The 15,115-nt window shown below is 41.2% G+C and overlaps 1 protein-coding gene across 1 annotated transcript; it reads right to left on the reverse strand.

Annotated features, from left to right (window-relative positions):
* Nucleotides 1–1,182: 1,182 nt before the first annotated feature.
* gtf3c6 (general transcription factor IIIC, polypeptide 6, alpha) lies at nucleotides 1,183–14,799 on the reverse strand. Its single transcript, XM_060843122.1, has 6 exons — nucleotides 14,692–14,799; nucleotides 11,012–11,092; nucleotides 9,629–9,692; nucleotides 9,004–9,048; nucleotides 4,734–4,844; nucleotides 1,183–1,984 (listed from the first exon to the last, which is right to left on the reverse strand). The coding sequence occupies exons 1-6, from the start codon at nucleotides 14,740–14,742 to the stop codon at nucleotides 1,647–1,649; spliced, it is 690 nt and encodes a 229-aa protein (XP_060699105.1). The 5' UTR covers nucleotides 14,743–14,799; the 3' UTR covers nucleotides 1,183–1,646.
* Nucleotides 14,800–15,115: the final 316 nt, after the last annotated feature.

Genomic DNA, 15,115 nt, shown 5'->3' on the forward strand with positions numbered 1-15,115 from the left:
ACCTCATCAAGAGGCCCAGAAAGGAGTTTGTTTTGTGGGCCCTGGAGAGTGAACACTCCTTTTCTTGGCTTCACCAAAATTTGCAATTTCTAGCACCAACTTTAAGATCCAGTGATGCCACACAATACCCAGAACAACCAACTAGTTAATAATCTAGTTATGCCTTTGGGAGGTATTGGTCAGTGCCTTACAGGTTTTCTGGGCTCAAATTTTAACAATCTCCTGACAGCTTTCTTTGCTTAGAATTGGGGATTCCATCTCCAGTATGGGAAGGACAACAGCAAGTTCAGTAATGTACTGGGACTCTTTATTGAACAGATGAAGTGCATGTGACTGTGAATTTTAAAAAGAAAACTCAACATGGTAACTGAAACAGGCAGGTGTTCCAGCTGCCAATCTCAGAACCGTACTGATACAGACCTGTGCTACAAGTGAGTCCCCTTTCGGACAAGTTAAAATCTGGTCTGTGACTAAACATTAAAAGGAATTCAGGGCTCTAGTTTACAACAAAGGCAAGCAAGGAGTAGAATCATAGCTCAATGCTGCCACCCTGTGGTAGTAGCTCTCCTAATCATGGTACAACCATGGAAACTCCAGACTGCCCATTCAGTCACTAGCCTGAAAAAGCCCACCACTCTAGGACAGGAGTTCCACTGCGATTTTTAAAAAAAATGTATCCTTGGGATAGGGGCATGACTGATAAAGCCAATCTGAGCTGCCTTCAAGAAAGGTAGAATTCCAGTTATTACCTGGAAACAGATAGAAAAATCAAACTCTTTTCTCTCCTTACAGATGCTGCCAGACCTGCTGAGATTTTCCAGCATTTTCTCCAGCATCTGCAGTATCTCTGTGATGGCCCCTGTTAACATTCAAATGCCTGCCAAAGGAGGTTCTGGAATTTTTTCTTGAAGATCTGCAGCTCACGTTGAATAATTCTTTATAGCCTCAGCTTCTTAATTCAATATGCTACTCACACTGTTGAAGTTAAAAAAATTACAGAACTTTAACTCATCAGGAATAGACTGCAATTTGCACATCTCTGTTCCACTAACTCTTCAGTCCCCTCTGTTACTTCTGGAATATCTCACAGTAGTCAGGAGAACAAAATTTACAGAAAACCTCAGAATTTGTTGAGAACATGTCCAACACTGCTCGACAGGAGAAACATAAAAGTACCTTCTTTGTGCATTAATTAAACTAAATAAGTATTGTCAAATCCAAGAGTTAATGCCGCTCTGAAATTTTAATACGTATAGATATTCACCAATTCACAAACAAAAGTAAAGGCCATGATACTGAACAGCTACAAATTATTTCAAAATACTCTATCTAACCACAAACAATATCAAACATATTTCAACTAAAAATGTAAAGAGTTATTATGCTTTCCTTGGTTCATAACCACATTCTTACCAGTGTATACACACACATGAACAGGACCAGACTGCTAACATATACTCTTAGTCATACAGCCTGCTGATAGTCATCACCATGGTTATTATGGTTGGGTAACAAATTGGGTAACTGTCGGTGCAGTGGCATTGTGACAGCAGCAATAGCACCTTTAGGAAGAGAGGGGAGGTTTCCAATGAAATGGAATTGTTGGGAATGTTGTCCGCAGTAAAAATAGAGAAGAAAGCAGTTGCTCACTTCCCATTTTGTTCGGTGGATGTCTGTTCTCCAAGTTCCTGTACACTACTGTTAGGATCTGGTTTTATCTCACAGCTCACACCAGCACGTTCATCTGTGAAACTTTCCAGCCCTTGGCTTAAGTCTGCACTTTCATGGTCACTGGCTTCACCGTCTGAACCTGAACTGGCATTAGATAGCTCCTTGTCCTGAACTGCCAGTGGATCGAGGACCCCTTCGGATGTTGCTCTACCACCATCATCCTTCGAACTGCTGCGGTTTGGGAGGAAGCTGCAAATCAGACCAGCTCTTCGCGTGAAATCGTTTTCTTTGATCTTCAAATACTCCACCCCTCCTGGACAAAGAACACAGTCATTAATTACTATATATCTGCATCCAAAACAAACATTCTCTTTTACAGAACACAGTGTACTATTGATGGAAACATATGAGCCAGTTCACGTGGTTCATTCTAACAAAGTCAGCCAGAATTAAACATCGATAGAACCCTCACTGTCAATTGAGACTAAGCAATGAGAATTCTCACTCCTGAATCAGTAAGTTGTGTGTCCAAGTCCTATTGCAGAACCTTAGCATACATCCATGTTGACATGCCAGGGTAACACTGAGGAAGCACTGCATAGTTTGAGACACTGTTTCCGATAAGTCATTAATTTGAGATCCCCATCTGCCCCTCAGGTGAAGGTAAAAGATCCCATGATACTATTTTGAAGAAGAACAAGGATGTTCTCCCTAGTGCCCTGGCCAATATTTATCCCTCAACTTATGCCACTGGAAACAAATTATCTGGCATGGACTCAGTAGACTGAGTGGCTCTTTGTGTGCTGTACTGACTATGTTTATTATCACATTAATGTTTCCAGGCCCTTCCTTTGTTGCTGAGTTTCATAAATTACAGCAGTGCACATATTACAAGCATTTGACCCTTTGGGTCAGCTTGATGTTGTGAAAGGTGTTTATATAAACACAAGTATTGTTTTCATTCATTATAGTCCAAAGGTGTATAAATAAATTCCAAACTTTAGGTTTCCACTATCTTACCTGAAGTCTGTTCCACATATGGATCATACTCAGTGTACAAAACGTCTTAATATCTATCTTAAATCACACTTGTTAGTATTTGTCCTCCTGTCAGTTTAATATATCTTCAGAGTTTATGGCTGATACAAAGCCTGGATACAATATAAATTGTGAGGAGGGTAGTATTTCACTTCAACAAGTACGTAGACAAGTTGGAGGTGCGAGTGAACAGGTGGCAGATGAAATAGGCAAAAGTGAGGACTGCAGACGCTGGAAACCAGAGTTTAGCTCAGAGTGATGCTGGAAAAGCACAGCTGGTCAGGCAGCATCCGAGGAGCAGGAAAATCAACGTTTCGGACAAAAGCCCTTCATCAGGAATAGAGGCAGGAGGCCTCCAGGGTGGAGAGATAAAAACTCTCTCTCCACCCTGGAGGCTTCCTGTCTCTAATCCTGATGAAGGGCTTTTGCCCAAAACGTTGATTTTCCTGCTCCTCGGATGCTGCCTGACCTGCTGTGCTTTTCCAGCACCACTCTGAGCTATACAGGTGGCAGATGAAATTCAACACAAAGAAGTGTGAGGTGTTACATTTTTCTGGAAGAACAGGGAAAGACAATATAAAAAAAAAGTACAACTCTAGAAGAAGCTGGATATATATGTCTATAAGTCAATCAAGATGGAAGGATACATTGAGACAACAGTCAATGAAGCACGCAGTATCCTCAGATCTATTAACAGTGGCACAGAGTACAAGAGTAAGGAAATTACGCAAGCTTGTATGACACGCTAAACCTCACAATGTGCATCTAGTTCTGGAAGACACTTTAGGTATAAAGTAAAGACAGTGGAGAAAGTGCAGAAGAGGTTTATGAGAGTGACTCTAGAATGAAGAATTTCAGCTGTGAAGATAGACTGGAGAGGTTGGGACTCTTTTCCTTCAAACAGTGAGACTAGAGAGGTGATCTAACAGAAGTATTCAAAATGTGGAAGAGTCTGGATAGAGTAAATAGGGAAAAACGTTTCCACTTGCGAAAGGATCGAGAACAAAATGGCACAGATCTAAATTAATTCGTAAAAGGTAACAGAAGTTATGCTCAAATACCACCATGGCAATTTGTAAATTTTAAATTTGGTTTAATAAAATCTTGAATTAAATAGTTAATATTAATAAGTGACCATGAAGCTGCTGGAAGTCATACTCAGCTGGCTCACTAATGACCTTTAGTGAAGGAAGCCTGATATTTTCACCCAGTCTCGACAATGTGTAACTCTAATCCCATCCTAATACAGTTCATTCTTAAATGGCCCTTCATGTCATGTGCATCAAAATTGTCCTCTGGTCATCTTGGAGTGGATAATAAATGCCAACTCAGCCAAAATCGCTCATATTCCAAGAATCAAAAAACGAAAAGATTTGAAATACTTTTTCCCTTCAAAGCTGTATACTGCCAGGTCTGAGCTAAATATCACTGCCAAGCTATCCCAGTCAATTCACAAACTCAGGTGGTAGGAAGCAGCCTCTGACCCCCTGTCTGCTCAGTCTCTAACAATGTAATGATACCCTTTAACTTGCTCATCTGGACCCCATGGTTGTCAACGGTCACGTGTGGTCGGAGTTAAGTACTGTACTGCAGAACTTTACCACAACTTAATTAAACGATTTGCAATTCCAGTATTTCCAAGGTTATGATAATTTAAATGACACATAACTGTTGAAAAGAAAAATGAATGTTGAAATACGAAGGAAACATTTGGGAGACTGGAGGAAGCGTCTGTGGTATTGGTGCATTTTTAAAAGGAAGATAGTTATTGTACCAGAATGCGTCTCAGCTGCTTACTGATTAAGGGCCCTGAAAGACAGATCCAACAACCCCCTGCTAGAAGTACACGTATACTTGCTGAAAGATAATAGGACAAAGTTTATTTCCAATGCTGATATTCATGTTAAGTAGGATACAAGACAAGTCAGGGAGATCAGAGGGTTGCTGTTCTCATGAGCAGTTCCCTTCGGGGGAAGAAAGTGTAAAGAAGGAAGGGAGACAGGAAAAAACAGAATCAATCAAACCTGTGCTCTCTTCACCCTCCTTCTTCTCACTCAGGAACGTCCTCTTCATTAGCAACTTCTTTGCTGTGTGGCATTTGTACTTGAGTGATGGTTTATCCTCTGATTCAGGATCTGCAACAAAACATAGGCTTTAGGCTATTTCAGCATTGATTACATTTCCAATCATGCCCACCGAGTACAGGACAAGAAAAATGCAGCACTAACTCCTATATAATCAGGATCACTAGGCACCGGAAAGCAGCGACAGCACTAGCACGATCAGGAACAAAATCCTACTCTACGTTCACTTGGTGATTATTAATTGTCTTCCAAAATTGTCCACACATAGAAGGGTGACTGTCAAGAGTCTTTTAAGTCTTTCTGAGCCCCTTCTGTTTGATTTAATTTGTAATTATACTCCATACTTCCATAATTGCAACCAGGATGATGAAAGTTGTTCCGTTCACTGAAGTCCATCCTAGGATGTATATGTGCAGTATTTTAAATTGACCCACTATTTTGCCCTACATATCATTGCTGGTTAACTATTCCAAACAATATTCGTGTACTGTAAGAAGTTATCTTCAAGACAGAAGTTGAAAACAAAAACAAAAATAAAGGAAACAGAATTGATCAAACCTGGAAGACAGATCCAACAACCCCCTGCTAGAAGTACATATATACTTGCTGAAAGATAATAGGACAAAGTTTATTTCCAATGCTGATATTCATGTTAAGTAGGAGACAAGTCATAGGTGGGAGATCAGAGGGTTGCTGTACTCATGAGCAGTTCCCTTCGGGGGAAAAAAGTGTAACGAAGGAAGGGAGACAGAAAAAAACAGAATCAATCAAACCGGTGCTCTCTTCACCCTCCTTCTTTTCCTTACTTCCTTCTCACTTAGGGTCAAGCCTTGATTCAATTGGTATCATTTGTGCCAGTCAAAAGATCATGAGTCCATTCTCCATTCAGAGGCTTCAGTATATAATTTAGGTAGACACTGTAGTGCAGTACTATGTTGCACTGTCGAAGGTGATCTCTTTCAGATAAGTCATTAATCCAAAGTCCCTTCTGCCCTCTCGGGTCATAAAAAATGCCCACTGCAGTAAGTAAAGGAATGCAGGAGACTTTACAACTCTACCAACTTTCATAACATCCCTGAAATTCTTTTTCACACTTCCTACATTAAAATCCAAATTATTAACATATACCACAAACAGCAAGGACCCTCGCACCAAGCCCTGTGGCACCCCACTGAAAACAGGCTTCAATCACAGAAATATGCCTCTTGTCATCAACCCCTGCTTCCTGTCTCTCCATCAATTTTGTATCCAATTTGCCACACTGCTTTGGATTCCACAGGCTCTTACTTTTTTAACCCCATCTGTCATTTTCAAAAGCCTTAAATTCATGTAGACCACATCAAATGCATTTCCCTCTTCAATACTCAAGTGCAGGTAGAATTTTGATCCTCAATTCTTTCTAATAATTTCCTCACCCTCAAGACAAGAATGACTGGCCTGTAATTTCTTTGACTATCCCTCCTACAGTCTTTAAAATAAAAGGACATTAGCAGTACTCAAGTCTTCTGGCACATCACATGTGGCCAGAGGGCATTTCAAAATTACTGACAGGTTCCCGACATCTCGTCCTTTGCCTTACTCAACAGTCTGAGATACATCTCATTCAGTCCTACAAATTTATTCACTTTTAAGGCTCCTTAGCCTGCTAGTACCTCTGCTGTGTCTGTGTTAGGTTCTCTCAATATTTCACAGTCCTCCACCTGGATGTCTATACCTGCTTCATCCTTTTCCATTTTGAAGACTGATGCAATTATTCATAGAGGACTGTGCTGCCTAAAAATGTTCTCCTGGATGGAATTTAAGAACTTTGTTCTTGTCCAACCTTGCAAACTAAAACTATCCCAGTTAGTATTCTGCTGGCTGGAATCCCCTATTACTGCCTTATTAATCTTTGACTTCTCTAAAGTGCGGTTACATATTTAGTCTTCTGTCTGTCCCCAGCTGCTTGGGAGCCTATAGTACACATTTAAAAGCATGCTTGTCCCTTTTGGTTTTTATTTCTCCCATTATGGTTTCATTTGATGATCCTTCAAGACATCATACCTCCTCACTCTTATAACTGTTTCTGTGATCAGTAGTGCAATCCCCTATTATTTTGTATCTTGTTTAAATACCCTGTAACCAACAGTGTTGAAATACCAATCCTGCCTATCTTTTCAGTCAAGTCTCAGTAATTCCCATGCTATCATACTTCCACATGCCTATCTATGCCCTCAGTTCATCTATCTTATTCCTTAGTCTCTTTACATTAAAACAGATTCCATTTTGCATCCGGAAACTCACTTCCTTCTTATTTAGCCTGTGCTTCTTTTGTTTTCTAGACTTATTTACCTACATTTTAATTTTTAATCCTATCTTGGTTTTTCTCCCTCTGAACTACTTGTCAGGATCCCATCCCATGCTAATGTTGTTTGAGTGGATTAAACTACATTAGTAAATCTCCCCTCAATGAGATTGGTCCCACTTCTGTTCAGATGTAACACATTCAACTGTACAGTTCATATCTCCACAGAAACAGTCCCAATCCTTCAGAAATATAAAGCCCTCCCTTGTGCACCATCGTTCCAGCTGCGCATTAATCTGCTCTATCCTTCTACTCCTATTTTCACTGCCACATGGCTGGTATAATCTAGAGATTACCACATTTGAAGTCATGATCTTCAACTTCTTACCCAATTCAATGAAGTTTGTGTGCAATCTCAATTCTCATTCTTCCCATGTCATCAGTCCCAATTCGGACCACAACTTTTGGCTGTTCACCCTCATCTACCAACATACTTTACACATGACCCCGAAGAGGCAACTTGCCATCCTGCAGTCACATCAAAGACTACTCCCCTCACCACCAAATCTGCTCCCACTCTTGCCTTTCCACACTTCTACCTCTTATCCCAAAGTGATCACCCAGTCTGTATTTGTCTCTGCAGTGTCCACAACATCACATGTTGAACTGTGAATACAATAAACTAGATTGAATGAATTGCAGGTAAATCACTGCTTCACCTGGAACCTTGGATAGCGAAGTGGGAGGAGGTACACAGATAAGAAGGGCGCCTCTCAAGAGTCTTTTAAGTCCTTCTGAGTCCCTTTTGTTTGATTTAATTTGTAATTATACTCCATACTTCCATAACTGCAATCAGGATGATGAAAGTTGTTCAGCTCACTGAAGTCCATCCTAGGATGTATATGTGCAGTATTTTGAATTGACCCACCTTCTGTGATTCTGGGTGAGGTGATTGTAGACCAGTGTGTCCCAGAGGGAATGGTCCCTGTGGACTGCTGGCATGGGAGGGGAGGGAAATGTGTGTCTGGTACTGTCATCTGGCTTGAGGTGGCAGAAATGGCATCTCATGATCCTTTGGATGTGGAGACTGATGGTGTGGAAAGTGAGGACAAAGGAAATGTTATCATTGTTATGGGATGGAAGGGAAGGGAAGGGGTGAGGACAGGTTGCAGGAAATAGGCAGGGCCCTCAGCCAAATCCAGTCAACTACAATGGCAGGGAATCTATGTTTGAGAAAAAAGGTGGGCATGTCTGAGGCTACCCTGCAGACGGTGAATCATCAAGATAAGTTGCTTTTCTATTCCTTCAGTATGCCTGTGGTTGATCTTCTACTTCCACTCACTTTCCCACTCTAACCCCATATTTATGTGACGCCTTTCACAACTTCAGGATGATTCAAAGAGTTTTAAAGCCAATGCAATACATTCTAAAATGCTGCAACACAAGAAAGGGTGGAGAAAACAAACAACAGCACCATATTTAAGAATACTTGGATGTACATCTGAAATGCCATAACAACTACTGACCAAAAGCTGGGAACTTGGATAGGGAAGAATAGCTCACTTTAACCTGCACAAACCTGATGGGCCAAATAGCCTCCGCCTGTGCAGTTATTTTTATTATTGCATGAAATGCAGCATCCAATCTGTGTATATGAAACTCCTGCAAATTTGTGTCAGCAACATTCACTGAGGGATTAATATTGGCCAACACACTTGCTCTTTCTGATATAGTGCCAAGGGATCTTTTGTGTCTAGGTGAGGACTTTGGTTTAACAATTCATCGGAGAGGAAGTACTCTGACAGCGCAGCATCCCTTGTATTGCATTGCAGTGCTAGATTTTTGTGCTCAGGTCTCTGGAGTGGAGTTTGAGCTTACACAATTCACAGTATATTTATTGTGGTTTTCAAAGCAGACTACACTTACCTGGCTCAAAGGCTTCTTCAAATATCACGCACGTTCCCAACACATCTACAAATGTAACAAGCAGTCCAAGTCAATAGAGAATCAACTTGTTCAATCCAGGTATACTTTAATGCACACTGAATTTCACTTGCTTCTTTTCTGGTAAATAATTTTCCAGGCAGTATTGTCACAAATAGAAACACCTCTCAAAAGCCCATAGTAAGTGTAAATGAAGTTGAAACACAGAATGACTGTTGTGTCCAAGTGGGGCAGGGAGGTGGTGCAGAACAAGGTAGGGGTCAAATAGAGCTGGCAGACAGACACAAGATTTTTATTCCAAGTAATATGACTGTTATGTCAGATTAAATGTTATGATTTCCTGCAGCTCCCCCCATTTCTCAAAATTCTTAAATGAAATTCCTCATCACCTGAGCCTCCCCTGCAGGGACTGGATGCCAGCAATGACTGCCCAAGCCAACCCACGACAGATGTAAATATTAACACCCCACCTGTTGTCCAGCAAAGCAAATGAGTATATCCAAGAGTTTCCTGGTACTCAGTGCCTAGTAATAGCCCAATTAATATATTCTTCCATATCCATCCCCTGTAATAACCGTTGCACAAAACACTTAAGTGAAACACTGGCCTTCATACTCTCCAGCAAACACGCATCTGTCCACCTGCATAATTGGCTGCTCTGTGTCTATTCCCTGGGGAGAGAAAGGAAATCTCAAATGTTTCAGGTGAACTGGAAATGGTTCAAGCAAACCCAGTGTATACAGGCTGCATTAAACTTTGACACTGCTCCCACGTCAAAGGAACATGGAAGCTGCTAGATGAGAAAGGACTACTGTTCATTTAGTTTCACTTATTTTATTCTGTTTGTTAAAACATGATAAAACACTAATAGTGCAGTTGACTGGTCAATCTCCAACTTTTGGTCTACTCAAACATGACATTAGGAAAATCACAGCTTGGGAACTGTACAGCCAAAGTCACCTGTTCCTCCCAAACAAGCTACAACAATTACATATCAAACTTTGAACGATTCACTTACATTATTGTAACATTATTTTCTAACCTGCAATTGAATAAATCAACACCAACCATTTCCATCATCAGCAAGGTCTTGTTGTGACTCTATGACTGCATGTTATTTGGAAGTGGATTGTGCTGGGCAATTGTCACAGGTTGATTAATATAGGCACCATGGTGTGGCGACTTATAAAAACTTTCCACTGTATTTTTCATGTAAAAATACACATGACAATAAATTTCTGTTCTAATCTAGGAACAGGTGAAAAGATAAATGACATTTTGCTAACTCAGCCCTACAAAAATGGATTCGTACAACAGCAAGGGGCTAATATGTACGACAATGGACAAATGCTTAGCAGATGAGCAGACAACTCGGATATTCAAGCTAAGAGAAAGAAAAGATTTATACTCATCTAACATTATTTATGATCTCAAGACATTGCAAAGTGCTTTACAGCAATTTGAAGTGCAATTATTGCAATAATATCAGTAGCCCAGCAGCGAATTCATGTGCAGCAAACTTCCACAAATAATGAAATAAATTATCAGATCAACCATCTTTAAATGTTGTTGGAGAAACAAATATTGATCAGGGCACCAGAACGAATTATTTGATTTTTCAAAAAGTGCTGTGTCTTTTTTTTAATCTTTATCTCAGAGGGTTAATGTTTCAAGTGAAAGCTAGTATCTCCAATAATGCAGGACTCCTCCAGTACTGCATTGTGTGCTCATGTCTGGACTGAAACTTGAACACACAATGTTCTGATTCAATACAAGTGCGCTACTCACTGAGCCACAGATTTTGGTCAAGAGTTTATTCCTTGAAATCAATCATGGTTAGCCAGGGAGGTAAGTCCACTTTCCCACAGTATATTGTGGAATGCAGAACAAGATACCCATTTCACAAAACAGTTAAGCAAAAAAACCAAGAGTCCCTCTGGTCAAATACATGGCTCTTGGCTACTTGTCACTATGTCTTGAATTTACTTACCACAATTTTACACTCATTCCTACATTTCAACAGAAAGTCTGGGTCGATAATTCCTGAGAGTTCCACCACAACCAATTGCTCCTATAGGATTTAAAAATAAGTGACAATCAGATAAGCAGCCTACCAGAAAGTCAATGCAAGCAACTTCACTGAATACAGTTGTAAGAGGGAAGCAGTTATTCATCAACTTGAGCTTTATTCAACAAATCCAGAAACCAATTTTACCTAATTACCTGGGATGGAAGAAAGGAGCTAGTTGGAAAAGGAAGAAACAACAAACCAACTGGGTCTGAGTGGGTTACCCTTCAGAGGGTCGGTGTGGACTAGTTGGGCCGAAGGGCCTGTTTCCACACTGTAGGGAGTCTAATCTATATAAAAAAAAACCTTTTCTCAGGATTTGAAAGTGCATTACAACATTGAATGAACTTTTTCAAAAGTGTGATAACTGTTCACTTTTCAATGAGTGGTAAGGAGGACATCACAGGTGAGTGAGTCTCACACCAGTGGTAGGGAAATTATTAGGGAAACATCTAAAGGACAGAATTAATTTTCACTTCTAAAGATAAGGTTTGATTGGGCATAATCAACATAGCTTTGTCAGAGGAAGGTCATGCTTAACAGGTTTCACTGAATTTTGAGGTGATCAGGTGTGTAGATGAGGGTAGTGTAATTGAAGTAGTCTTTGTATGAATTTCAGCTAAACCTTTAATAAGGTCCCACATGGGCAACCAATAAAGAAGATAAAAGCTCATGGTATCCAGGGTACTTGGCAAAATGCATCCAAAATTAACTTAGTCGTGGTAGTCAGAGGGTGGTGGTAGAAAGCTGTGTGACTGCAGACCAGCATCCAGTAGTGTACCACAGGGATCACTGCTGGGTCCCTTACTGCTTGCAATAGTTATACATCATATAGATCAGAATATCCCTGATGATAAGTTTGTGAATGGCACAAAGATTGGCTAGGTGGTAAGAAGAATGTCTTAAGTACAAACAGGTTGGTCAGATGAACAGACTGTCTTCATCTGTTTGAATTTGCAAAAGTACAGGGTGCTGCATGTGGACATGGCTTCAGAGGTACACAATTTGCATTCGGTCTTAGTTGCTGTAGTTACAATTCCCCTTGGGCTCCAACATGACAGCAAGAGCAGCAAGGCAGCAAAGAAAAAGAAAATCTATTCACTGGTGGAGGATAAGAAGGGGAAATAAACTTTTGTGATTGCTGACATAATTACTTCATGGCTGCATTTACTGACACCAGTACATGCAAGCTATACGCTGCTTAAAGTCATGTATGTGTGCATGAACAGTTACAGGGGAGACCGCCCACGGGAGATCAGGACTCAGTTTGTGGGAGTATAGGGTTGAGATCAGAAAGGGGCTGGGTTGGTGTGCTACGGGGAGGGAGAGATCCACACATGGAAAGAAAATGATCAGGACCCAGGTTGAAGAACGGGACTGGGGGTGGGAGTTGGAGTAAGACCTGGGAAAAGGGAAGATCATGACCTGGGAAGAGGTAAAAGGACAAAAACAAAAGGGTACAACAGACACTTTGGAAAAAGGAATACAAACATGGACTACTTTCTAAACGGTGAGAAAATTTATAAAGCCAAAGTACAAAGGAATCTGGGAACATGCAGGTTGAATCTGTCATTAAGAAAGCAAATGCAATGTTATCATTTATCTCAAGAGGGTTGGAATATAAAAGCAGCGATGTGCTACTGAGACTTTATAAACTCTGGTTAGGCCCCATTTGGAGTACTGTGTCCAGTTTTGGGCCCCACACCTCAGGAGGGACATACCGGCACTAGAGCGTGTCCAGCGGAGATTCACACGGATGATCCCTGGAATGGTAGGACTAACATACGAGGAAAGGCTGAGGATCCTGGGATTGTACTCATTGGAGTTTAGAAGGTTAAGGGGAGATCTAGTAGAAACTTACAAGATAATACATGACTTGGAAAGGGTGGACGCTAAGAAATTGTTTCCGTTAGGCAATGAGACTAGGACCCGTGGGCACAGCCTTAGAATTAGAGGGGGTCAATTCAGAACAGAAATGCGGAGACATTTCTTCAGCCAGAGAGTGGTGGGCCTATGGAATTCATTGCCCGACGTGCAGTGGAGGCTGGGACGCTAAATGTCTTCAAGCCAGAGATTGATAAATTCTTGATGTCACAAGGAATTAAGGGCTACAGGGAGAATGCGGGTAAGTGGAGTTGAAATGCCCATTAGCCATGATTAAATGGCGGAGTGGACTTGATGGGCCAAATGGCCTTACTTCCACTCCTATGTCTTATGGTCTTATCAGTCGATGCATAGCTTATAAAAGCAGGGAGATTATACCAGAGCTGTACAAAAGTTTAGTTATGCCACAGCTGGAGAACTGTGCACAGTTCTGGTTACTACTCTAATAGGGAGGATGTGATTGCACTGGAAGGGGCGATATTGTCTGGATTACAGTATTTTAAATATGGATGGTTCAGGTTGTTCTGTGTTGAAAAGTGTGGTGCTGGAAAAGCACAGCAGGTCAGGCTGCATCCAAGGAGCAGGAGAATTCATGTTTCAGGCATTCACCCTTCATCAGGTTATTTTCTTCAGAACAGAAAAGGTGGTGAGATATCCTGATTGAGGTATATAAAAATGGAGGATAGATAGGAATCAGTGGTTCCCCTTAGCTGAAGAATCAATAACACGGGGGCATTATTGTAAAGTGAACGGCAGGAGGTTTTTGGGAATTTGAGGAAAAAGATTTCTTACACAGAGGATGGTGGGAACCTGACCAGAGGGCTGTATAGATGGGAAACCCCACCACTTTTTAAAAAAGTGAATGGATGAGCAGTTGAAATATCACGATATTCAAGATTATGGCTCAGTATTGAAAAATGGGATTAACGTAGAGAGATTTGCACAGACTTGATGCGCTCTTCTGTGCTGTATAACTGGTGACTGTTCTAATATCGGAAACACCGCAGCCAGAACAGCGAAATAAATAACCAGCTTATTTGTTTTTAAGGTACTGATTGAAAAAGGTAAAAAGTATATTTTTAATTAACTTGAACTTGATGTTATGGCCCAGAGGCAGGGACACTGTCACCACGAGTACGAGACAATGGCAAAACTTGTGGTTTATGAAATAAAATCAGGGTGTTTTCAATAAGGAACCATGTGTTGGGCCAGCATCTCCCCCTGCCCCTCCCCTCCCCTTTTGATTGCTTCATACAATATAGAAGCGGATCAGGCCATCGGGGCTTGAATCTTCTGATCCAAAAACTAAAGGCTCCCACTGAGTTCAGCCAGAAAAATAATGTCGGCCTGACTCAATTAATCCTGATTTGGAGATGCCGGTGTTGGACTGGGGTGTACAAAGCTAAAAATCACACAACACCAGGTTATAGTCCAACAGGTTTAACTGGAGGCACTAGCTTTCAGAGCGACGCTCCTTCATCAGGTGATAGTGATAAAGGGCAGCGCTCTGAAAGCCCGTGCTTCCAGTTAAACCTGTTGGACTATAACCTGGTGTTGGGTGATTTTTGACTCAATTAAAGGGAGTTTTCCCCTTTAATCTCCGATTCGCGTCCTGCCGTCAAAGATCAGAACCATCAACCTCTTTCAGCAGAATCACGCTCACAGACTGGACCCGCTCTTTATCTACAGTTAACCGGGAAGGCTAAGCCAGGCCTCACCTCCTCCTCTTCCCACTCCCCATCCTCCTGCACTTGGGAAGGCATCGCCATCTTTATGTCACTCTTCCAGCCTCTCGAGTGGTCTCCTCCAGCACAGTCAATCGATCGTCGAGCCATTCCTCCAATCGAGTTTTGATCGACTCTGCCAGTACAGTTAATCGATCATCGAGCCATTCCTCCAATCAAGTTTCGATCGACTCCTCCAGTACAGTCAAACGATTGTCAAATCATACCTCCAGGCTAATCTATCAAACTTCGATCCTTTTCACGATGCAAAATCAATCTCAGTTCACTTTCTCAAGAAGAACAATTGAAATCCATCACCTAAACCGGGAATAGTGCACTTTGAATGAACTCAATCATTTTGATATCAATTATTTTCCGCATTTAAGGGCGACAAAGCATCATATCCGAACATTTCCTT

Source organism: Hemiscyllium ocellatum, chromosome 23 (assembly GCF_020745735.1).
Source record: "Hemiscyllium ocellatum isolate sHemOce1 chromosome 23, sHemOce1.pat.X.cur, whole genome shotgun sequence".
Taxonomy (NCBI): domain Eukaryota; kingdom Metazoa; phylum Chordata; class Chondrichthyes; order Orectolobiformes; family Hemiscylliidae; genus Hemiscyllium; species Hemiscyllium ocellatum.